Source organism: Oryzias latipes, chromosome 1 (genome assembly GCF_002234675.1).
Source record: "Oryzias latipes chromosome 1, ASM223467v1".
Classification (NCBI taxonomy): domain Eukaryota; kingdom Metazoa; phylum Chordata; class Actinopteri; order Beloniformes; family Adrianichthyidae; genus Oryzias; species Oryzias latipes.
In genome coordinates, this window is record NC_019859.2 from 29,324,866 (window position 1) to 29,350,565 (window position 25,700).

The window sequence follows — 25,700 nt, forward strand, 5'->3', positions numbered from 1 at the left end:
TAGCTACGTTGAGGCTTTGGAAATGGCCCAGCAAAGCAAGCCCTTCAGTGACGGGGAGTTTGTAAAAAGATTGTATGCTGGAAGTAGCTGACATTGTTTGAATAGACTATAGAGCAAAAGAAAAAGTTTGAAGAAATCAGTCTGTCAAATGATTCAATTATTAGACGAGCAACTGGGAAAACATCTGGAGGGCCTGGTTATTAAAAACAACTTTTACTGTTTAGCATTTATTTCACACAGCGGTGCAGATAAAATGAAAACAGCTTGTTCATTAGTTAAGAGAAATTAAAAACCAAGACTTTGTACTTTTTTTTCACGAAGTACTGGAGAATAAATCAAACATGAGATGCAGCTGTCATAAGGAGGCTGCTGTCAGTTGTGATTTCTGTTCAAACCTGAATGCGTCTCATTTACTGAGAAAGGAGCAGATTTGAAAGTTTCACACTGACCTGATTTAACAGATATGATTACAGGTAATAAGAAAACCCAAAGCCTCCAAGAAACAGAAGTAGAGATTCGGTTTCAGCACAGGATTTTGACTTAATCAAAAAAATACTGAAACAACAGAATTAAAATATGAATTTTTAGATGAATCTGCAGAATGCATGTTTTAAATTTTAAATGGAATCATTAATTGAGAAATTAATTTCTAACTAAAGGAGCACAAAAAAGTCATTTTGAGGTTCCGAATCTCCTCGTGGGCTCCAGCCAGTGTTTAGGAAATGTAGGAACCTGTTTAAATGGTAGGAAGGAGAAGTTAGCTTAACCTAAACTACAGAAGCAGAAGGCTGATGAAGATGAGGAAGATGAGTCGGAACAGAAGTGGTGAGAAGGTTCTGCAGCACCTCTTTTGTCTTTAACTGCAGGCACATCACTGCTGTCAGACATTTCTTTCCTTTATTTGTGTCTCAACAGCACCAAAACCAACATACATGTATATTAAACTACAGCAGTCATACAAACACAGGAAATATGAACAGAGTCTACATATGTACACAGCAGAGGAGCATCAGGACATTTGAGAAGAAACTGTTGACCTCAGAATCTGAGCTGAAGAAACGGCGGGCAGACTTTTAGAGCTCATGAAGAGTTAAACCAGAAGAGGCGAGGAGCGCCTCTGATGACAAACAAACCAGAAAAAGACAACTTTCTGAGCACTCGAGTTTGAAGTTAAAAAAAAAAAGCAGGGACTCAATCATCTCTAGATGACTCGAAGAACCTTAAAAACCTCAAACGGTGCTACCCTCACAGGTTCAGCGGCTCTGCCGGTGCACAGACCGGCTGGTCTTCAGGCGTCCCCACAGCACACAGGTGTGTTCCAGCCGCAGCACAGGCTGACAGAGCCCCCGTCTCAGAAAAACGCCCCCAGACGGATCTTGAAGCTGTTCTCCTGGTGCCTCACTGCCATTCCGTAACGGAGCAGCATCTCCACGTACGGCGGCCAGAACGTTTCATCCACGATGACGTAGGGGTCGTGTGGGGACTGCAGAGCCTTGTTCATGAGCACCTGGGGGGGACATGATGGACAGCAGTCGTCAGAGCGGACCCAAAGCCCCGCCCCCTCAGCACAAGGCATCATCAGGTCTGCCACGAACCAGCAGCTGCAGAGAATCAGATCAACACTGACGGACAAACTAGGAAGTCTTACAGTTTTTCTCAGTCGCTTTAGTACAATTCTCAGATCAGAATGAAATTCCCAAAACTATTGGTTCAATCTTCACATCATGATGTCACTTGTGCACATCATATAAGCAGTTTCTCACTTCTTTGAACAAGATGCAAGACGGCAAAAGGCTTTGGTACATCCATGCAAATGATTATGTACAATTCTCTGCTCTTTGCCACATTATCAATTATTTATGTCATGTTGATCAAAATGTATTATATAGTTCACTGTGCAATAGTCTTACTCCTCAAAACACCTAGTCATTAGTTCATTGTATAAGTCATTAACTGCAAAATGGTTGACCAAGTTGTCATAAAGTGACAAACATATTTCACTGCATTGCAAGAGAGGATATTAGCTGTGATGTGGATGAGAATTTGTGGCCTAACATACAGGAATGACAAGAGGTGTAGGAAGACCACACCAATTCCTACTGCACTGCCTGTACTGTTGGACAGGATATTGTCCTATCTTTTTTCCCCCTTTGTGTTACTGTTTGCAGTGGGTTTTTCTATGTTGGTATGACATGGTCTGTCAACAAATTACAATATGAACAATAAAAGTGTAAATGTGAATCTCGTCCAGTCTCTTGCAATCAAACAAAAAAGGTGTAACTTACATTTTACAATAAATGTCATCCAAACTTTAGCCATAGTTTACATCAGAACCTCCCTCTAAAGTACACAGTTATATTGACAACATGACAAAGTATTTTGACTGTCTTGTTCGTAGACAATGACACAAGGACTTGACATTCTGATGGCACTGACATGTTCAATGACATAAAGACTTAGTTTTGAGAGATGAACTAAAGATTTTGAGCAAGTTACAGGCTTTTGCAAGAAATCCATAGTGTTTTGCTGTTTGTGCAAATTGTTTTGAGAAATGCACACACGTATTTGCAAACTTAAATTCTGATCTGCGAATTGTACTAAAGCGACTGAGAAAATCTGTAAGAGGAGGAATCGAGTCCAACTGGACATACTGTGGAGCACGGAGGAGGGAGGAGCATGATAAGACAGCACAACAGTGCAAGTGAAGCTTCCCAATTTCCTTCTGTTTCTTTCAAGTGTAAAATAAATATGTGTACAAACCAACAAATAAACAGGAATTACTACCAAACACATTCACATTTTAGATGTACTTCAATCTAAATGGTATTTTCCAGTATCGATTAAAATTGATTCATTTCATTTTGAAACTATATTAATGATGTACATCAACTGGATATAAAACTCGCCTCATACAGATCCAAGGGCCCTCAAACTCGATTGCTTTAGGGGCCAAAATCCAAAATACGCTGAAGGTCGCGGGTCGAAAAGGATAAACTTATTGAACACAATAAAACTAAACTTTTAAAACTTAAATATAAATAAAAATAGACAGAAAACATATTCTGGAATAAATCAACTTAAACCTTAAATAACATATTTTTCTCTTTATAAAAATATTTCCTGTCAAAATTATAGAAGTTAGAAATTAAGTAAAGGCTAAAAGAAAAACACATCGACCTTTTCTCACTTTTATGTCATTTGAGATAAAAAAAATAAACTTACATTTTGCTCTCCATAAAAACATATCCTGTCAAAATAACACAAATATGCTGCATAACAAAACAAGCAAAACCTGAAAATATGAATCAAATGAGTGCTTTTCAGCAGTAAGTCAGATTCTGTTGTGTTTGCTGTTGTGTCATCAGTTTTTGTTGGGTTGTGTGTGGTGTGAGCTTCTGTGTTGTGGAGATTCTCAGGATGGACTGCAGAGGCTCATCAGTCAGACGACTCCTGTCTGCTGTGCTGTTAGTCTTCATCACGGAGACCAGCTCCTCATACAGACGTGCTACCAAACACGCACACGGATCAAGCTGGAGCATTTCTGCAGGTAGAATAAACGGTGCGGTTCCGCGGTGTCGTTTTTTGCCTTCAGTGTGTCAAACACTGCAGCTCAATCTGCACAGCAGCCGTTTCCACGGCGACAGCAAACAGGCAACGAAGCGACTCAAAATTCCTTTTCCGTTCCTCAAAGTTACCAAAGCGCCTCGCAAACTCAGTGTTTTCAAAATGAACTTTTTCTAGTGTCAGTGTTCTCCAGGGCAGCTGAAGCACTGCATTATGGGATCTGTAGTGAATATGTTATCAGCGCTACATTTCGCCGGGCCATTAATTATAATATAAAATGATCTGGCGGGCCGGATGTGGCCCCCGGGGAGTTGACTTTGACATGTGATCTAGTTGGATTGTAGGAATAGAAATCGATTCATCAATTAATTGTTACAACCCTATAATAAACCAGAATAATACCCCATAACGAAGCAAACCCTGTGTGCAGCTGAACCCTGAGCCCTTTTGTGAAATCTTACAGAGGAATAATCCTCTTTCACTTGTTTGAATGCTAATTTTGTTTTTTAGCTTTTGATTTCATAACAACGTAATATCTAAACTCAAAAAAGCGTTCCACGGCTCCAAACTCACCTCTAGAATTTCACTGAGGGAAACGAGCTCCTGGCTGATCTGGGAGTCCGCGCTCTGCAGCGACAACGAAGGACTGTTAGCTCTACTGGAGACACCATGAGACTCCTCACATCTCTGCATCACTGCACCTTCTTCCTCCTGCTGGGGCCAGCCTCCATCTGAGGAAGAGGAACGTGCTTCTCCAGGATGTCTCCCAGACACTCCATCAGCGTCTCCTGGTACGCTTTCATCTTCTGGATTTTCTCCTTGATGTCCTGCAGCATGCTGGACGCACAACAACGTCATCTCTCCTTCTGTTGGAGCGCTTCTTTTCCCAGCTTCGACAGTGAAAACATCTGCTTTGAATCCGATCGATCCACCATCTCACCTGTGCACTGAAATGTCCTCCTTTTCCTTTTGAAGTTGTTCAACGTGGTTTTTGGCCGCCTTGAGCACCTGCGTCTTCTCCTCCAGCCATTTCTGTTCTCTAAGAAACGACAGTTCAGAAGCAGGAGTCAGGCGTATCTGAGCAACGCGTGTTTGGGAGGCGCTGGATGGTGGACTCACAGCTCTTTCGTCTCTCGCAGTTTGTCCCTCTTTGCCTGACAACAAGAAAGAACCGTCTCCAGCTGAGAGCACAGCTTCAGCACCTGCCGATGCAGAGTGGACAAAAAGTGGAATAAAAATTTAAAAAAAAAGGAGACACTGGGAGCTCTTTTTCTTCTGTGATGGGTCAGCGCACCTCCTCTTTTCCAGCGTGAAGCAAAATGTCTGGATTTCCTGCCAGCACTGATGGAAGAAAGGAAAAAGCTGATCAGGTTCAACTGCCATTTCCTCTGAATTTAACTGAGTCCTGGATTCAGACTGTTTTAGGCTCCATGTCCTGAAGCAGGGATTCTGTTTGGAAAGAGGTGGCAGCTTTCTCAGTCAGGATGGAGGACTTACACTGAGGCTCCTCTGTCTGCCGTTTCTTCAGCTCAGCTTCCGTTGCCATCAGTCTATTCTGCATCTGCCAGTGAAACCACAATTTAAAGAAGGAACCTCCTGGTAAGAAAACGCTGTTTATTTTCTTTAAATTTGCAATATTTCCTTCAAGTTATGGTGTGTTCTTCTGAATTTAAAACTGTTCACAAATTTCCACTTTTATTTCCCCTCCAATTTAAGCCGATCCTGCTTTAACCACATATTTAGCCTCTGGACTATGGAGGTCATGGATGTTGTTATGAAGCAAACCCCAACATGTGAGGAAAACACCTGAAGCTCTTCTACATCTAAAACAGAACCAGGTTAGTTGTGCTGCGTTACACCTCCTTTAAATGATGCGACTCCCAGAATGCTCCACGCCAGACGCCAATCATCAGCTACTTCTGAGTATCCATGTCAATCTATTTAGTAAGTCTGAATGTATTTAGTAAGTATGTCATGTCTTTCTTCTTTCTCCGGGGGGCGTGACAATGGGACATCGGTTCCCATGATTCTCTGCCTCTTTGTCACACCAAAGCTATGCCCGAATCCCCCCCCCAACCCCTAACTACACCATGCTCGCTACTTTTTTTTTCTTCAAACGGCGAATAAGACGTCATTAATTTGTCAGTCAAAATCTATCGTGAGCGTTTTGCGACGATTATTGGGTCCACTGTCTTCTGAAGATAAAAACATTTATTAAAAAATACATTTAAATACATTTTTTTGGCAAAAATCATTCCGACGCAATGCATTGTGGTTTATATTCGCACACTAGTTTTTCACAGAGACTTCTGGGAAATTTCTAGGGCACTCGATTTTGGAATTATAAATTTGGACAACACTACAAAATGGCAAACGCACTATATAGTGCACTATGTAGGGGTTAGGGTGGGAATTCGGCCACACAGCCCAACTCTCTTCATCCTCTAAATTACTTAAAACAGATTAGAGCGTTGGCTCAGTATGTGATTGAGATTATTGGCAGAGTAGGAGAATCTGTTGTTATTTAGAAAGAAAAAAGCAAAGCAAATATGACTATAATTTGGTCTCCAAACTGTCCTTCTGTCCTCATTTGGTCCATCACTATTTCTTTATTCTTTTAGTGACTTTTCTTTAGTTCCATGATTAGATCAGAAGACCCTCCTGCCATATAAAAAAAAAAGCTGCTGGGATCTCACCTGTTCCTGCGGGCTGTCACTGAAGTGTGGTTCACACAGCAGGAGCTCATTCTGAAGCTGCGACACACAGACACGCGCGCAGTTACGTCTCACAGCACAGACTAACTTCTAGAAACAGTAGCAAGTTACTCCGGAGTTTCCTTACCTTCTCCAGGTGAGCAAACTGCTCCTCACAGAGCTCCAGCAGCTCCGCCTGAGCGGCCTCCGACAGCGGACCCTCCACCTCCAGGCTAGCCGCTTCACCAGCCTGACCGCGCGGGCGGAGCGGCCAGGAGGGACCGGTGAGCACAGAGGAGCAGAGTTAGCTCATTTACACAGCAACTAACGTACGTCATTATCCGCGCGGGAATTGTCTCGGTGTGAGAAGACACAAAGATGCGCGCGCGCGTGTGAAATAACATCCGAATAGTGACAGGGCTAAAACACAAAACAAACTTACCATCCTTTGATCAAATCCACAGTTTCACAGTGCAAAAGAGGACAGACGTCCTAACGTTTCAAAATACCGCCAACATCGGTGACGTCATCCACGCGACGGAAACACATCTACTTTTGGATTTAAACTACAAAAATGGCCGCCGTTTTAAGAAAAAGAAAGAAGAAGAAAATGTTTACTAAGACGCATCGTGTTATTAGAAAATGGGAAAAAATCGTTTTAAATCCCTAAATCGTTGTTTTTTTTTCCTGTTTTATTGAAAGAGAAAAAAGTTGTTTATGTCACAGTTCCAAACTATGAACTAAATGTAGCATTTTTTCACATCTAAACATCGCACGAAATTATTTGTTTACAAAATACTACTTAACAGTCATTTGCATAACTTAGAACTTCTGTGTTTTACATATGAGTGGAGTAGAGGTGCAATGACACAAAAAAGAAAAAATGCTGCCAGTCCATGATGTGGCCTCCTCTGTGTGTGTAAGAACTGAGCTTGAATCCACCGTTTCTCCATTCTATTTTACTACAGTTAGGTTCAGACATTCTTGAATTTTATGTAAAATTTAAATTTACAAAATAACATTTTAAAAAGCTTCTTCACATTTTTAGTATTTTCTTTTTTACCTTGTTTTAGCTTTATTTCTCAATTGTGTTGTTATACTGACATCTCATTTGTGTTTAGAAATAATTTTATGTTTAAATCAGACTTTTTTTGTATTTAGTTTTTCTTCTGTTCCTTTTTTTGGATGACTGAATCAATTTGGGCAACAAAAAGGCTGATTTTGATCTAATAAAATAAAATATAAAAGCTCAAACACAGAGTTAATATTTAACATCATACAAAATGTTCTGTGTAATTGTGCTGCACATATTATTTGTGATTTCCCATTTTATTTTTTCTGCTTTATATTTGCAACAGACGCCAAACAAGTCAGCTGTTTGTCTCTGCTGCTCTCACTCATCTTTTTTGTAACAAAACAGATGCCAGAGTTTCAAGAAGAGATTGATGCTGCTGGAAAATGTGATATGATGGTCTCCCCAAAGATTTATGTATAAATCTAGGATCCCACAAGTAAATACTCAACTTTAATAACCAAGCTGTTCTTTCTAATGTTTTCAGTAATTGTTAAGATGAACATATTTCTCTGTTTGACATAATAACCCACCAAACACACCGACCAGCTCAGAGTTAGACTTGTTTCATTAATCAGATGTGTTTTAAAGCAGGCCTCACAGGCAGCAGCAGCATCATTTTCCTGTATCTTCTCTTCTCTCACCTGCTCTCTTTGTTCTGTAGTTTGGACCAACATTTGAGTTAAACCTGTTTCTGTGATTGAGCAGCAGAACTGTGGGTTGGAGAAACTCTTTATTGGGGGAGCCCGACAGGTTCAGCTTTTCTCAGAAACTGAAGCAAACGTGAAGCTTGAGTTCAAAATTAAGATTTGCAGGGAGAACTGTGGTCCTCCTGGGGTTCTGCAGCATCAGTTCAGGCCAGAAGACGACAAAGCACGGGTGGTTCTTCTAGTCCTGATGTGAAAATGTTACCTCTGAATCCACCTATTTTTGTTTTTTATTATTTTTTTGTATTGTTCACTCTACACTTTTTCTTGTTTCAAACTTGAGCATTAAAAAGAAATTATAATGTATTTTCAATAACTTTTTTTGTGTGCCTGCTATCAACCAAAAGTTCCAGAGTATTGTTAACCCTTGTGTAATCCTAGGCACTTTAACATTGGGAGTTGGGTCATCTAGACCCACTAGACAGTGCTCTGAACCTTTTTTCTTCAATGATTTGTGAACCTCACTGGTGTCCATGGATTACATGAAATCTTTCCACCTTTATCCACCTTTGTCACGGCAGGGAGAACACGTCATTGTGAGGGTGGGGTCATCTAAGATAGCACAAGGGTTAAAAATAGTATTATTGTTAGAAGGACTGATCCAATTAATTATCAAGAGTGTAACTCTGACAGTAGCAGGCTGTGTGTTTCACGCTGAGGCCTTCCTCTCATCTTTCCTAATACACCTAAAAAGAGGAATGGCTTCCAGAAGAACATTTAAACACAATCAAATACCAGTGTTTTTGAAAATAAAATAGAACAGCAGCAAATAACTCCTTAAAGCAACTCCCATAATGCACCTCACCCACTGCTTAGTGCAGTAAATGGTTTTATTTCACAGTTTTTGAAGTGTTTCACCGACGTGGATCTACTTCACATTAACTTCTGTTTTAAAAACAAAATCCGTTGTCTCCACTGGTATGCAGAGGACGGCAGCCTGCTCTGCGGATTCTGAAGACCTCCGGCTGATTTCACAGAACACAAGTTAGCTGAAATAGGATTGGATCAAAATGTTGCCATGGTGTAACAGCAGCTTAGCAAACTGACATCAAGAGAAAACGGTGGGATGAATCATTTTTCTTTGCTTTAAAGAAAATTAAAGGAATTATTCCTTATTATAGATTTCTGAAAAAAACAACAACACATAAATGGACCTTCACTTAAAGGTTTAGAGGAGGCCTTACAAGGCTTGATGGCCCACCACAGACAATATTCTCCTGAGGAAAAAAAAAGTAATGTTGATCCCCCTTCAGCCCCAATCTCAAATTCTTGAATCAAACTGAAAAAGTAAAAAATGTAACGTTTCCATTTAATTCAATAAAAAGTGAGCAGCTCTTTGTTTTCTGTCATTCCTGTAACAGTAAGTCCATTTAGATGTGTGGACAACAGAGAATGGGTGACGGAGGTTCAAATTAGTGAATTTAAAAGGATTAGTGCTGTTTCTTTTTTTAATTGAGTAAATGAAACGTCTTTGTATCACCCAGAGTGTCTTAAAACACGCATTATTACAATATTAATAACTAACCCATGAATTCCATTGTTTGTTGTTTTCTGTTGTTGCTTCATTAAAGTTTTTTTTCTTCTTGCATAAATCCTGCTCAGCTTTCTGACAAACTACAGAATTGCCAATGACAACCAACGCCCAATGAAAAACTAAGAAGAAAACAGAACACTTACATTTTGTCGTTTAAAGATCCTCAAATATTGATATCATGAAATTTTGTAAAAGCGCAATAAAACAAATGAAAATATAAAACAAAAAATAAGCTTGGAAACTGAACTAAATGGAACAACAAAACCTCAGTCAACTGCAAGAGTCATAAAAAAGAGGAGTCTGGTTATTCAAATGAATTAGTGTGTCTCAAAAATGAAACGAAAATTATCATTTTTAATGTTTAATAGGAAGAAAAATCAATTGCAGGTATCAAACTTACCAGCAGGTGCCGCTGTTTGTGTCCCCAGAAGCAGATGAGTCTCTATTATTGTTGCCAAACTTTTCCTCTGTCAGGTTCTGCAGGAGAGGATGACTCTTCTGAAACACAAATCCCTCACAGAACCTTCGGCTTTCACAGGTTTGTTGTTGTTTTTGAATTCACATGATCACGAGACGTTCCTCACATTTGGTTGAACGTGTGTTGCAGTTTCAAGCAGAACAGTCTGAATGTTTAGGCCTCCCTCTAAACAGACCAAAACCTGCAGAATTTTCATCCCTGCTTCCAAACATTCAGGTTTACGCGCATGCGCGCTTGGACACTCACCTGTTCATGGCGCCGCCGGCTGCTTTCATGCAACCGGATTATGAAAATGATTAGCATTTGCTGCAAAAGGAGCAGCGTCGTCCGAATATTCTGTCTGGCTCTTGGTGGATGTTTGATTCCGGCGCGCCAGGCGCGCAGCAGCTGCAGCGGGCGGCGGGGCCTAACTGGACACATTTCGGCCCCCTCCCCTTCTCCTCCAGCTTGATTATTTGAGTGATCAACTAGAATTTGATTAATATGCAAATTTCTAAATAAACCGTTCCATTTGGGCCTTCAGCGCAGCCTAATTAATCAACAGTTAAAGGAAATTAATACATACATCAATTCTGTCAGGAACATGCTTAGTTCAATCGCCCGTAAAATTGAAGTTTGAAGTATTAACTGGCTCCACAGGAAGCCTGATGATTACAACTCCACATTTTGTCTCTATTTAGAAATATAGACTGCTTTAACTGCAGGCAAAAGGGGAAAAGATCTCCGTACTTATCCCGCGCTAATAACTGTTCTAATTATTGTTATAAGGGACTGTAATAACAGGGCTGCAGACATGCGCCTTTGCAGCGATTTTTCTTCTTTGCTTGCTTTCTCTGCAGACAAGGTGGAAAACATTGAAGTAATCCATCAAAGTGCAGTTTACTCTTACTCCTGACGCTACTTTGACTCTCTGCTAATGATGAAGGGGGGACAGAGAGCGGCGGGATGAAGAGAGAGCGGTCGCACTATTGTTTCAGCGGGGACTCATGCATCAAACTTCAATTTTCCGGACGATTGAAGTAGTGATTTTTTCCATCTTGGAGTGAAATACTGAAATACACCTAAAGCCTCCATATTAATTACCACGAAGCCTTCCCTCAGACTATAGTATTACTTATCAGCAGGCGCCTGACAAGGCCTCATAAAATAAGCAAGTGGATCCATCATGGTGGACTGCCTTCAGAAAGATGTCAGATTTAGAGCAGGCTCGCGCTCACAAACATCCCGATCTGACGTGAACCTTTTTATTCTCTATAAGTTTTAAACACCTGACATTCTATTTTTATGGAAACATTTTGATCTAGAAAATTATTCACCTTTGTGTCGTGATGTCATTTATTTACAGTTTTGATGAAAACATTGTCACTGTATACTCTGCTAGAAATAAAGTAAAAATGAGAAATTTACAGAAATGTTTTCCTCATAAGAACCAATTAGTTAAAAAAAATGAAAAACAAAATATTTCAACTAGATGTGTTTAAATAGCTTCAAAAAGCAAACACTGTAAAAAAAAAGAAGAAAGAAACAGCTTAACGGACCCCTTCCTTAAACAAAGAGGGTTAAACGGGAGGTCGTCTTTTCAGGTCTTCTTTTGGACACTCTCTTTCTCCCATCAACATGTTTTCAGCTCCATTAAACTCCTTAAAGACAAAAGAAAAAACCCAAAAAGGGCCAAGATGAGAAGGAGACAAACAAAAGGCTCCCTAAGCAGACTTTGGCAGAAGCGTCAGAGCTCCAACACTTCATGGCTGCTCCACATTGCGCACAACAAAATCCATTTTTTGTTTGGGAAATGTTCTTGGACCGAAGTCAAACATATTATTCGGAAGCTAAAAGGCGGATAAAGACAAGCGGCTCGCAAATAAAGGGCCACTTTCATTGTAATTCATTGACTTGTTCAAAACGCCAGGCAAAGAAAAGGGGGCTAGACATTAACAGGCGCAGATGCCCTCATGAAGGGAGAGTCTATGTAGGCTTTATGGCCTTTGTTCGCGCCCAGTTAAACTGCTTAAAGGGAGGGTTAACTCAATCCATCAAATTGTCTGAAATTGTGAGGAAATTTCAAAAACCATATGGCCTCCAAACGTTTGCGTCCTTTCTGTGCGGTGGGACACACTTGTCTCAGTATTGCTGCCGGCGGGGGACCGGCCCTGCTCCTTTGTGGCGCGTCCCATCAGGGAACGCTGCTCATTTGTCCCCACTTTTCATGCTTTACGCTCAAAATTACGGCCCAGTCCCGCGGAACAAAAAAGCTCTGTAAAGGCCCGGGGAAACTGGCCCAAAAACTCCGCGTTTTTTGTGGCATCCTCCTCTCTTTTTTCCCTCCCCTTCGGCTCCAGATTTGTGTTTCTCACATAAATTTTTAGCACGAATGGAGAAACGTGTCTGAGGGTCAAGAAGCCACGATACGCATTTAGGACGTGAAAGGCGCAGAGATTCCGGGCCACAAAATGTTTGGAGCGTTTGAGGGGAAAGGGACACAAAGGGGGGGTAAGAACTGTGAGCGGACCGCTGCCGAGGGCGGACACGCTGGAAATCTGTGCTTAAAAAGGACTACAACATGGAAAAATATTCCCAAAAGCAAATTTTATTCCCATAGTAGCCTATGTACATTACAGTCTGTGCATTGGTTTCAAATAATGTCCTGATTTTAGAAAGGCACTTCCAGGTGTACAAAACATTTCTGACTCCAAATCTGTGGTATCCAAACAATAAAAAAGACAAAAAAGAAAAAAAAGAAGAAGAAGAAAAAAAAAAGAAAAAACACCACGGTGGTAGCTGCTGCTTCTCCCCGAAAACGCCTTCACTGTTCGGGTCCAAGGTGGCCTCTTCATCATCAGCACCGTCATCATCAGGGGAGCAGTGGTTTCACTCCCAGAAAAACAATTAAATAAAATGTTTTTTTTGTTTGTTTTAAAGGGGGGAAATAAATAGATAATGGTCACAAATCAAAACATGCATTTTCATGCAAAATGTGTGTGGAAAACAAACAAGCGCGCTCATCCAGGTGTGTGGGTCAGGAGGACAGGTGAGTGTGTGCACGTGCTGAGAGTACACTGTAAATTAATCATGACGGTGTTATTACATATTGCTTTGTCCGACAGAGGAGACCGGTCCTGTCAAGGATCTGCGCGTTTTCATGCGTCACTGTGGATCTGTGTCGATACGAAGTCATTACATTTTGGTACATGTTCGGACTCATGGTTTACATTTTATGCAGTGAGTGTACAAGTCCTCCGGAGGGTCTGCGCGCTCCGCCCGGGTCGTCTCTGCAGGTCTGCGCCCCCCCGGCTGCGCGTTTTGCCATCAGTCGTCCACATCAATCTCCACGTCCTCGTCCTCTGAGCACTCCTTACTTGTTGTGTGGTCTGAGAAGGGGGACAGCGGCGACGTCCGCAGTTTTTGTGCGAGCTCGTGCTCCTGCTGGCCTCCCCGCGCGGGGGACTCGGCTCGCGGGTGGCCCAGTGTGCCATTGGCGCATTTCTCCAGGTCCGCCAGCTTGGCGAGCTTGTCCAACGGGACCTGGCCGATGGCCTTGGCCGACTCCACGTCGGCCTTCATCTCTTCCAGATCCCGTTTTAACTTCGCCCTCCGGTTCTGAAACCACGTGATGACCTGCGCGTTCGTGAGACCAAGCTGCTGTGCGATCTGGTCCCGGTCTGCGGGCGACAGGTATTTCTGGTACAGGAAGCGCTTCTCCAACTCATAGATCTGGTGGTTGGTGAAGGCGGTCCGAGACTTCCGGCGCTTCTTCGGTGTGGTTCTCTGTCCGAACAGGGTCATGCCGTCCCGGCCTGCGGGAAGAAGCAGAATCTGCGTCAGAATCGTGAGAGCTTGTGCGCTGAGCGCTGCGCGCAAAAACAGGGAAAATACACAAAACTCCCCGTGACGCAGAAATTAGGGCAAATAAAAAAATAAATAAAAACAAATAATGATAATAAAAGAAAAAATGTGAGGAAGTTTGTTCAATTCTACCTCGCCCAAATATTTATAATAATAACGATGATAATCATTTCTGAATGAGTTTCCAGTCTTCAACTGTCTCAAAAAAATATAAGAAATATAATTGAAGTTTAAAAAAAGGAGCATAAGAAGACATTAATACTAAATATAATGATAATAAGAAGGGGGTTTACCTTCCGCCGCCTGTAAAACGCTGACCTCCAGCCCCTTGAAGGTCTTGCTGGCTAACTCCTCCAACGCGCAAAGCGGGGAGGTCTGGGTGAGGAGCGCGCGGCTGGACAGGGGGATGCCGGACGGGCGGTGCTTCTCGGAAGACGAGATGAGATGAGCGGTGCCACAGATGGTGTAACTGCGCTTCACCGATGGTTTGTTGAGGATGTCGTCGATGCTGAAGGGGGTGAGCGGCTTGTTGGAGTTGGCAGGAGGCGGCAAGTGGTCCAGAGGACTTCTCCTCCTGTGCTCCCCCGCATCACATTTGGCCACTTCTTTGGATGTCATCGTCGGTCTCAGGCAGAGTTTAGAGGCGGAAAGACACGCGTGGATGTTGGGAAGAAAGTCACATAACAGTTTGGAATCGAAGTCAAAGCAGGAAGCCGGAGGGTGAGCAGCGCAGAGAGCAAGCGCGAATCTTAATCCGATGAGTTCGGAGAGCCGGTCCCGGATCCGCGGGTCCACAGGAGTGAGAGGCCTCCCTGAAAATGGCGAAGTCCACAGAGTTGACGAATACTAACAAGTTATCATTGATTGGTAGGTAATCAATTATCTCCAGTGGCACTGTCGCCCTCTTCCCTTTCACTCTTTGACTCTGTTGCAGTCCAGTGCGGGGCTTTTTGCGACTGGGGGTGTCCCATTAATTAGGACGCATGGCTGGAAGGAGGAGGAGCCCGGCGGAATTATAATGCTTTGTGCTCTTATCATCTTTGGTCTAATTTAGTCGTGTGGTGAGATACCAGAATAGGTATGTGGGGTAAATGAGGGGAAGCAGGGAGGGAGGAAGGGAGGGAGGCAGGGAGGAGTGAGAGAATCTCATCTGCAGGCAATCCGAACGTCTTTACGCGTGAAACTTCCCGCAGCTGCAGTTCAATGTGCGGGGGAAAAGTCTGTGGATCATCACGGTGCTTCTGCGAGCGCTTAGGAGGCCGCAGCTCTGCGCACAGAGGAGCTGTCCTGGGCCTGAAGCGGGCTGATCCTGTGTTCCGTAACGCTAACGCAAAGCCGGGCCGTAGATCAGCCCTGACGACGCCTCCTCTGGGGCGGGAGGGAGAGGGAGCAGCATGTGCCCCTCTCAACAACGCCAAAGCCGCGCCATAACTCAGGCGAAAGGGCTCCTTTTATTCCACCCGAGGAAGATATCCTTTCCTCTTCCTCAGACCTGCGAGCATCCTGCAGGTTTGACAGGTTTTCATGGCGCCGGAATCCAGCGACGCGGCGGGAACAAGGGGTTCTTCATCACCAAAGCAGGTCTCTATTTAAAATGAACGAAAAAAAGTTTTTATTTCACTTTTTTGTCTCAAAATGAATGAAAATGCTCTTTTTTGAAACCCAAACGTATTGTTGAACGGGTACATTTAAGATACTAGTTTTATTCTCATTAACAGTTTAATGCAACAGCCTTTATTTCATCTACAATAGAGGTCATGACGTAACCAGTGGGTGTCATAAATAATAAGCAAAGGTGAAACGTGATTTATTTTTCTGTTTCTGCTTTTTAGGTTTTTAGCATCAAATAGGATTAAATTGTGGCATCGGTTCCTTTTGCTTTTTCATTTCTTCTGTTTATATTAAAAATGATTTTCGTTCTCTCTGAATTTAGGCCTATAATATTCTTATTAAATAAAAAAATGTTTTTGTTTTATTTTTCAGAGGGGAAAAATTGCTATTGAACATTTTATTGTTTTTCTTGTAGATATTTTACAGATTTTTTTTCAACATTATTTATGCCAGAATTGTAACAAAAATAAAATGTTAAGTGTTTGGAATATTTCGCCTGACAGAATGGCAGAGGGTGTGTTCTTTTTTGTGACCTTTGATCTGACCGATGCTCTGTCGTGGACACCAGGTTGTTTTCGTTCAAAAGGTGAGGTGTGTTTGCAGTCATCTTGGACCAAACTGGGTCGCCGGTTCGGGTCCGCAGCTCAGAGGCTCAGTGAGTGACCTCCTGTAGGAGCAGGACCAGCTCCGCTGTGGTCAGCTGCAGGGGTGGCACCGTCATTTCGTGACTGGCACTCCTGAAGGCCCGTTTTCTCCCATGACACCAGATCCAGAGGAAGGCCGGCTCAGGCCCGACGGAAGCGGCATAAATCAGCCGTCGTTACGCCCGTGGAAATCTTCACGGAGAGCCCCGTCCAGCTGCAGGACGGAGGATTTATCTGCAGGTGAATCTCTGGAGAGACGGTCGTGTTTTAAGTGAGTAGAGATGTAATAACAGGCCGCGGACAAATCCCTAACGGCGGGCCGCGGCCGCGCGCGAGCGCAGCTCCATTATCCCTGTGATGAACGTGGACTGCTCAGCCAAGTGTCTCCTCCAGACCCGCGTGGGCCCCCACACCAACAGCACCATTTAACTGGACGGAGCCACGCAAAGGAGACCGAGCTGAACCGAGCAGATGCCAAGGCAAAAAAAAAAAAAAAAATCTCACCACAGATGCAGCATCATCTCCAACTTCACGACCGGAAGGGTCCGGTTCAGAAAAATCACAGAAACACAGAGAAAAATCACAAAAATCTTCAAATAATAATTACAAAATAAATAAATAAAATAAAATAAATTAAAAAAAGAAATACGCCCCCCCCCCTCAAAAAACATTTAAAAAATGTCACATGTTTAAAACCTCACTGACGTTCAATAAATATTTTTACGAATAAGCCATATTTAAATACATGTTCTTAATAAAACAAAAAGACTTGGGCATTAAATAAAACTTTTCATAGTGGGAAATTATTACCTTCAAGCTTTTCTGTTAATGTACTTTTGTCTGCACCCAAGAAAGAATTTATTTAATTCTTTAAAAAAAACTTGTTGAAAAATGTAAATGAATGAAAAATATTTAATTTGTTGTCCTAAATTTGCATCTTTGAAAAATGGTATTTAATAAAAAAAGTCATTACTTGTTTATCACTTTACCAACAACAAAAACCTGTTTTTTTCTAATTTATTGTTAGTTATAAAGACTTGTTTTTTATTTATTGTTAGTTATAAAGAACATCACGTGACTGAATGTGATCTCACTGAACAGTATTTTGTTTTTTTTAAATTAGTTTACACATTTTATTTTGTATAGGAAATAAAATATAATTTTATGACAACCTTTCATCAGCAGTTTTTCAAACCATTATAAGCTAAAAACATTAGAAGCATCATCAAGTCAGTTTTCTTTTTAAAGGCAAAAAAAGTAAAAACTCCACAAGTGTGAGAGCCTCGTCCCCCCCGCAGAGAGCAGAAAGTGGCGGTTTCCCCTCTTTAAGGAAACCTTTTCACGGCTGTGTGACTGCACTAATGCAAACTCCACTCACCGCCGTCAGTCAGCAAATAGACTGAGAGGAGCCGCTTCCGTGACTCTAGCAGGAAGCTTCGGGATCAGCTGAGTGCGGCTCACCTGCTGGAGCAGGTGCTGCTCTCACGCCGCGCTGCCAGCGGAAACAGACCGGCTGCCCGCCCTCATCACACTGATGTGCTTTGGGGCCTGTTCACTTGTTGTTGGCGCAGCCGGAACATTCCCAATTTACAGAGGGCGCATTTGAAGCCGCACATATGTGCCGCGGAAAAAACACGCTCCTCTCGTGATGGATTCCTGCTGATGAGTCCTCCATGAGCGCGCGCAGCCGCCGCGCTCCGCCTTCCTCATCCACGCTCCTCCATAAAACACGGCGCGCATGATGCTGCTGAATTGTGTTATTTGGAAAGGCCAGGGTGGAAAAGATTATTCAGAGCCTTTGGTAATAAAAACTGCCAGAGGAGAACTGTGGAGAATTATGGCAGCAATCCTTTAGTTTTCATTTGTGGGGGCGGCGGTTCTTTTCCATCCTTCCTTGATGCAAAGGAGGACAAAGAGACCTTGAGGTGGAAAATAACAGAAAATTGAATTTGTCACTTTGGGAAGAGTAAACAGCAGCAGCTCTGGTGTTGATTACACCAAGACTAAATAGATAAAAGTGGATCTTTAAGATTTTTTAAAAGGTTTTTCACATTTGTGGCCTAAAACTACAACATCTGCGGAGCAAGACGCACAGTTACGTAACGCGCACAGCAGCATCCACCTGACACGAGCCAGGTGTGTGAGCTGGATGCTCATGTGATCAGCTGCTCTTCCTCCTTCCACTGAGTTGATTTCCTCCCTCCCACCCTCCCACACACAAACGCTGCCTCTGAAGGATGGCCTCTGTCTTTCAATTAGCCCGCGATGGCCCTCTTACAAGGGTGGCGTCTGGCGGTCCGGCCTGCAGCAGATGCTGCCGCGGATCGTCGGCTGGATCCGACCGTCATCAGGGTGGAGCTAAGGATTATGGCTCCATCATCTTATCTTCGCTCTCTGCGGGGCTCTAATTGGGGGGGATCAGCACCAAAATCAGCAGTGATCAAAGTGGTGGGGGTGTATTGTTTTATCAGATCCGAGGATCCCCCATGCACCCCCCATCCCCCCACCCTCTGCTGGGCCACGAACGTTTGATTTGTCAGCTCTCAGTGGGTCCGTTCATGGAGCACCTGGCAACTCTGCGCAGCTAAATATGGAGGCTGCCACGATGGAGCCCCCCAACACACACAACCATATGCCCCCCCATTGTCATTCCAGGCAGCCAGGACAACATTCACCCCCGCGTCCTTTCAGCACACTGCATCAACGCCAGCCCCATGTGGAGGGGCCCGGGTCAAGAGGGAGTCCCACTGCACCCCCCCGGAGCCCCCGTGGGTTGGACTGAGGAAATGTGAATTAGCTTCATCAATGCAGAGGTTAACATTGCGCAAGGATGATGTTAACCCCCTCCCCTTTATTCGTGGCTTGATGTCTTTCTTAGGGGCCAAATTCTTATGAATAAAAGTGAGGAGGGGAGAGGTTGACAAAGGGATTTGTCTGACAAATGCCGAAGGAGAGCCCCTCAGGGAGGGACTGGTTAGGCCCCCCCGCCCAGTATTATCAATCACGCGGCGGCTCTCACTGCGCTGTTATTGTTTTCACCATAATTGTGTCAGGATGGCTTTCATTTGTCTCTAATGAAAAGTGTCTGCATTTGTCATGCTAATGTGGTGACAGCATAAATATTACACAACATATGTGCTGCCAGTTTGTGACCGCGCGCTGATAAATAATTTATTTTCACTTAAACGTGTAAAAACGAACGCCCCCCCCCCCCCCCTCCTTAAAACTGTACATCAGCATCACATGCAGCTGTCACGTGCTTTGCCTTTTCTGAGCCTCTCATCCAGGATCCTTCTGTCTGATCAGTGGAAGTGTGAATAAAAAAACCTGGAGAGTTAGATTGAAAAATAGGAAATCTCTTGCGAAAATACAAATCCTGAAGGTTGACTAGGAGGAAAAAAAGTGTGAAAAATAAATATGAAGCAAAAAATGATCAAGTTACTCAATAAATCTACAGAAGAAGCCAAACTGACAGTTCTTCATGGACAACATCTGAGTCTAAAATAAAGTGAATGATTATTTAGAATTAATTCAAATTTACGTTAAAAATTCCTAAATGTTGGACATCAATCCAAAAGTTACATGTGCAAAACTCCTAAAACCACATGGAAAAGGCTACAGAACACTGTTTATCTGCAATGAATGAAAGGTGAAAGAGGTTTCCTGGTGGTAGCGTCTGAATGGAGGGTTGCTGGTTCAAGCCCTGCACCAACATGATGACGCGGTGTAAGGAGGATCCAGTGGAGATGTTGAGGAGCTGCATCTGTGAGTCAGAACATTTGAAAACGAGACATCTTGCAAGTTAAGCTCAAAAGACTCAGAGTAAGAAACACAATAAAGTTTAGCTGAAGGAACAGAGAGATTTAAAAAGCCTTTTAAATGATCCACTGGCCGTCCAGAATACTGAGTTTCAGTCAGAACAAAGTGTCATCAGTCCCAAACCCACAAAACGGTCCAAAATCTTTGTGAAACAGAAATGTATTTGAAAAAAATCTTCAGATAAATTTAAAATGAGTATAAGTAGGGGTGTGAGGATTAATCGATTAATGAATGGATTTCTATTCCTGTGATCCAACCAGGTCGATCTGTCTGAGAAAAATTACTAATCAAATCCAACTAAATCGATCTAAACCATTAAAAAGTAGTTCCAAAATGAGATCAATCCATAATCGATCTTGGAAAATACATTTTAGATTGAGACATAGTAGGTTTATTTTATAAGGTAAAAAATGACCAACTGCAAAAAACAACTGATCAGTCCATCATTCCAGTCCGATGTGTGGAAACACTTTGAATTTAGCAAAGTCATGTGACCATCCAGTGTGCTAGAAGGTTATAATAATGTTCCCTTTGGATTATTTTAATGTGGAAAAAACAGTGGGCTGAACTTTATCAAACTAAAATGTGATTAGACATCATTTTCTAGTTTATTTCTTAATTTACACTTGACTATCTTAAAAAAAACAAGGAATCTTGTTTTTTCCAATCAGTAGGTATTTACCTCTGAGTCACACTGGTTGAAGTTTTAGCTAAAGATGTCCTGGATCCATGTTAGGTCAGAGAATCTGATCATTCAAAATGAACCAAGATCGACTATGGATCAGATCAGGAATCACAAATTATTATATGAGTTGAATCGTTGTCAAAATGACTCGAATGAAAGAACTCAACAGAAAAAAGTTGGATTTTTTAGAGCTAAAAGTTTGCTGCAGTCTTTGGAAAAATGGGGATTTAAAGATTTTTCATTATTAGTGAACAAATGTCCGGCATCATAATTTCACATCTACTGAAAAAGCCAAACACTGTGGTACCTTCTAGCAGAATATTTTACACCAAGAAAAAATAAAAGAGGACCTCAAAAGGTCAAAGTTTCTCAGATTTCATGCAACACAACTCCTGCAGCTTTATCTCTTTGACGCTGCTTATTAACCTTCATTGGTTTGAAATTAAAGCTACACATTTTATATTATTTTCATCTCTTTCTTGTAAAAAAAAAAGCCATTTGCATGCAATATTCTTCAAATTAAAAGCTTTTTTGCCACTTAAACAAATAAGTGTTGGTTTTTATCAGTCAGAGTTGTATTTTGTAAATCTCCCTTTTTTTCTGATAATTTATTGGTTTTAACCCTTCAACAACCACACTTAAAAAAATCAGTAACAAAAATTACATTTCTTTTTGCCCTGCAGTAAAACACACAGTCAATTATTTTAAAAACATGTTTCCAAAACCTGCTCTGAGCCGGAAGGTGAACGTTTTAAAAAAGGAAGCATGAAAATTTGAAAAGATCTGAATCCATGTTTGAGTTTAAAAAAATGCTCATCTTTTTTAAACATAATAATGAGCAAACAGTCAGATTCCTCTGAGCTCAAAGCAACAGAATCAGCAGCAATTTTACAGCCGTCTCAGAGAGGAGCTGAAGGCCCTTCCTCAGATGTGTAGAAGGTAATAAGAACATAAAGAAGAGAGAAACCTGAGGTGGTAGTGGTGGTGGTGGTGGGGGACTCCACCTTTAACCCCGCTGTAATTGAGGAACATGTCGGTGCTGCAAACATTTGTGTCAGGCTGGGACAGTAAATGTCTGCGCCTGACTGCTGAGTGCATGAGTGAGGGCGCCGGCTCCTCTTTGTCTCCACGCGTGTCTTCATATTTTGTGCAAATGAAAGCCTCCCACACACACTCACACACGCTCTGCTCCACGGGGCCCGCGCTCCTCTTTATGGCTTTATTAAAAGCGTCTTGTTTCATATCATGCTCTCCCTGCAAAGAACAACACACCTCATATATCACACTGTTATTGTGGGTAATTAAGAACAAAACTCTGTGTTATATGGGGCCTGTCGTGCATAAGCAAAATTGTCCACTTTAATTGCGGAGAATTATAAATTTGCAGCGTTTTGTCTGCTGAGAATTATTACTCTTCTTAATATTGAAGGAGGAGGAGGTCCTGGAGAAGATGGCACCCGCATTCATTACACTAATACTCCCCTTTGAAAATGAATGATAATGAGACACAGCAGCTATTTACTTTACTTTAATGCTGCGGTGACTACACCCCCCACCCCACCCCACATGCATACACAGGACACCTTTAAATGACTTGTTACACACAAAAAATATAATATTTCGTTGAAGGTGTGGAGGGGGGGGGGGTGTCTGTGTCTCACCGTCACCCCACCCCCCCCCTTCCTCCCAACAGATGAGTGTGGCCTGAAGGATGGGGGGGCATCCATCCAGATCTGCGCCTGTTCCTGCCGTTTAAACCCGAGCATGCTCCACTAGTGCCCCCGCCTCGCTCCTCCCGGACCCCCCCCCCCCTCCCATCTCTCTCCATCCGTCTTCCTCATAGTTTTCTTGTCACCTTCATCTCTTTGTTCCTGCGCTTTTTTTCCCCTCTCTCTCATTCTCCTCCTGTACCTTTCACATTTCTCCTTAGCAATTGCTTTCTCCGCTGCGTTCTTCTGAGGAGGGGCTTAGAGGAGAAGTCGGTGGCGTTGAGCCGAGGAGGACACACTCCACTTAGATAAATATCCCCACCGCTCCGAGCGGAGCCGGGAGATTTATTCATCCTCCGAGCTGGCAGAAAATTGACTTGTTTCATAGGGGCAGGCTGCTGCTGACGCATTGCCACGAGAGGCGAGGAGACAGGGCAGAGGGAGGGTGGGGGGGGGGGGGGGCACCAAGAGATGAAGAATGATAAAGAGAAATAGAGAGGAAGAAGGGGAAGAAAGGAGAGGAAGAAAGGATGGAAGGCAATCTAGCAAGAGGGGAGGGAGAAAAACGATAAAGAGGGATGAGAGAGAGTGATGTCCCTCCCCATGTACCAGAGGATAAAGCCAGTGGGGTGGCGAAACAGTGATGAGGGAAATGGTACAGTTGACATTTATATAAGAGGATATTGATGAAGCAGAGACACTAGCAGACTCAATCCCTTCCTCCTCTTCCTCTTTGGTCTCTTTTATCTTGTTTACTACTTTTCACTCTTCCTCTGCTTGTCTTTGCTCCTCTGTCTCCCTCAGCACTCTCTGTCTTCGCACTGACAGAGTGCTCTTATTGGACACTACATCCTCATTGAGGCAAAAGGGCCACAACCTTGGCTGACTTAAGACTGGAGCTGCCAATGCATCACAGTGATAATCTCTTATTTCCAGCCTCCCACCGGCAGCGGAGGCCGCCGTGCCGCAGCGGCTCATCCCTAAGCAGGAAAGCGCGCTTTCTCCACCGCGCTCAACAGCCAGCAGAAAAGAGACGAAAGCGCTGCTGCCTCCCCCTGCTTTTCCGAGGCGGTGTGTGGGTGGGTGTGCCGTGCGTGCGTGTTTGCTTCCTATGTGTGCGCCTGTAAGTGGGTTTGTGTTTTGGGAGCATTGGAGCGCGGAGGAATTCTGCTTGTATCAGCAGCCGGGCTGCACCAGGAGTGAGGTGTACATGGGAGAAAGATGGGGGAACTGGGAGCCTGCGCATGCGTGTGTGTGTGTGTCCGCGTGCGCTTACAGCAGAGAATAATTTAGTCGCACTGAAGCTCAAAGCTCATGTCAACCTTGGATAGGAACCCGGGATGATAATTTGAATTGGGAATTAAGTCACCAATCAATGGTTATATTTATGCTGAATCAGAGTTTTATTAGGGGAAGACAACTCAATCATCTTAATGGGCGTGTACGTGCGCATGCACGTCTGTAGGTAGATATACGAGGGAGAATTAGCTCTTTTTCTGGCGATGCTTTCTGCCTGCTTGCTGGTGGAAAAATGCAGTCAGTCTGTGACCATCAAACCACCTCAGCAGCTCCTGAATAACATCCCCATGTTCTAGAGTTCTCCATGCAGATTGAAAGCAGGACTTGATCAGGATCCCAAAAAGGATCCCTAAGATCTCAATCCAAAACACAGTTCTGGATTTTAGTAAACCAGAATGAATGAATAAATGAATGATACTGTATTAACTGTATTACACTGGTGATCGATCGATCGATCGATCGATCGATCGATCGATCTATCTATCTATCTATCTATCTATCTATCTATCTATCTATCTATCTATCTATCTATCTATCTATCTATCTATCTATCTATCTATCTATCTATCTATCTATCTATCTATCTATCTATCTATCTATCTATCTATCTATCTATCTATCTATCTATCTATCTATCCATCTATCCATCTATCTATCTATCATTACCCTTATCTCATTGCAGAAAAAGCAGATACATAAACCATAACTAGCTTTTTAAGACTGTTTTAAACCACTGATGAAAAAAAGTAAGTAAGTTTTACATTTACTACACTTACATTTACCTCACATACAGTAAATACAGAGAAACCAGAAAACAGCTCACAGTACAGATCAGCTTGGTTGTAAATATTTCTTGTGTGTTATTTTTACAGTTTTTCTCAGTCGCTTTAGTACAATTCTCAGATCAGAATTTAAGTTTGCAAATACGTGTGTGCATTTCTCAAAACAATTTGCACAAACAGCAAAACACTATGGATTTCTTGCAAAAGCCTGTAACTTGCTCAAAATCTTTAGTTCATCTCTCAAAACTAAGTCTTTATGTCATTGAACATGTCAGTGCCATCAGAATGTCAAGTCCTTGTGTCATTGTCTACGAACAAGACAGTCAAAATACTTTGTCATGTTGTCAATATAACTGTGTACTTTAGAGGGAGGTTCTGATGTAAACTATGGCTAAAGTTTGGATGACATTTATTGTAAAATGTAAGTTACACCTTTTTTGTTTGATTGCAAGAGACTGGACGAGATTCACATTTACACTTTCATTGTTCATATTGTAATTTGTTGACAGACCATGTCATACCAACATAGAAAAACCCACTGCAAACAGTAACACAAAGGGGGAAAAAAGATAGGACAATATCCTGTCCAACAGTACAGGCAGTGCAGTAGGAATTGGTGTGGTCTTCCTACACCTCTTGTCATTCCTGTATGTTAGGCCACAAATTCTCATCCACATCACAGCAAATATCCTTTCTTGCAATGCAGCGAAATATGTTTGTCACTTTATGACAACTTGGTCAACCATTTTGCAGTTAATGACTTATACAATGAACTAATGACTAGGTGTTTTGAGGAGTAAGACTATTGCACAGTGAACTATATAATACATTTTGATCAACATGACATAAATAATTGATAATGTGGCAAAGAGCAGAGAATTGTACATAATCATTTGCATGGATGTAACAAACCAATTGCATCTTGTTCAAAGAAGTGAGAGACTGCTTATATGATGTGCACAAGTGACATCATGATGTGAAGATTGAACCAATAGTTTTGGGAATTTCATTCTGATCTGAGAATTGTACTAAAGCGACTGAGAAAAACTGTAATTATTTGTCCTCCATGAAAGCATCTCCAATAAACAGATAAACAAAACCAACTTTGCCATAGAAACTTTTGCGTGTATCTCTGTGTACCTAAACACACAACAGTAAGTGTCAGAGTTTTATGTAACAATAATACGGATTGAATAATTTTGAATCAATTTGAGCCAACAAGTTGGACTGAAAGCTAGAGAAGAACAAATCACAGTTTTA

The 25,700-nt window shown here is 42.4% G+C and overlaps 2 protein-coding genes across 2 annotated transcripts; both read right to left on the reverse strand.

Annotated features, from left to right (window-relative positions):
* Positions 1–875: 875 nt before the first annotated feature.
* cenpk (centromere protein K) lies at positions 876–6,810 on the reverse strand. The gene is made up of 10 exons (XM_004066183.3): positions 6,700–6,810; positions 6,406–6,507; positions 6,261–6,317; positions 5,062–5,125; positions 4,859–4,905; positions 4,684–4,766; positions 4,505–4,603; positions 4,266–4,401; positions 4,138–4,191; positions 876–1,507 (listed from the first exon to the last, which is right to left on the reverse strand). Exons 1-10 carry the CDS (start codon positions 6,700–6,702, stop codon positions 1,352–1,354), a joined length of 801 nt encoding a protein of 266 aa, XP_004066231.1. The 5' UTR covers positions 6,703–6,810; the 3' UTR covers positions 876–1,351.
* Positions 6,811–12,619: 5,809 nt separating this feature from the next.
* lbx1 (ladybird homeobox 1) lies at positions 12,620–15,873 on the reverse strand. Its single transcript, XM_004066184.4, has 2 exons — positions 14,185–15,873; positions 12,620–13,842 (listed from the first exon to the last, which is right to left on the reverse strand). Exons 1-2 carry the CDS (start codon positions 14,507–14,509, stop codon positions 13,355–13,357), a joined length of 813 nt encoding a protein of 270 aa, XP_004066232.1. The 5' UTR covers positions 14,510–15,873; the 3' UTR covers positions 12,620–13,354.
* Positions 15,874–25,700: the final 9,827 nt, after the last annotated feature.

Coding starts and splice junctions, on each gene's coding strand:
- cenpk (XM_004066183.3), bottom strand. Junction 4,604..4,683: donor CTGCGAGAGACGAAAGAGCT/GTGAGTCCACCA, acceptor GTCGTTTCTTAG/AGAACAGAAATGGCTGGAGG. Junction 4,402..4,504: donor GAGGACATTTCAGTGCACAG/GTGAGATGGTGG, acceptor TTGTGCGTCCAG/CATGCTGCAGGACATCAAGG.
- lbx1 (XM_004066184.4), bottom strand. CDS start 14,509: ATGACATCCAAAGAAGTGGCCAAATGTGATGCGGGGGAGCACAGGAGG. Junction 13,843..14,184: donor CGTTTTACAGGCGGCGGAAG/GTAAACCCCCTT, acceptor TTCTTCCCGCAG/GCCGGGACGGCATGACCCTG.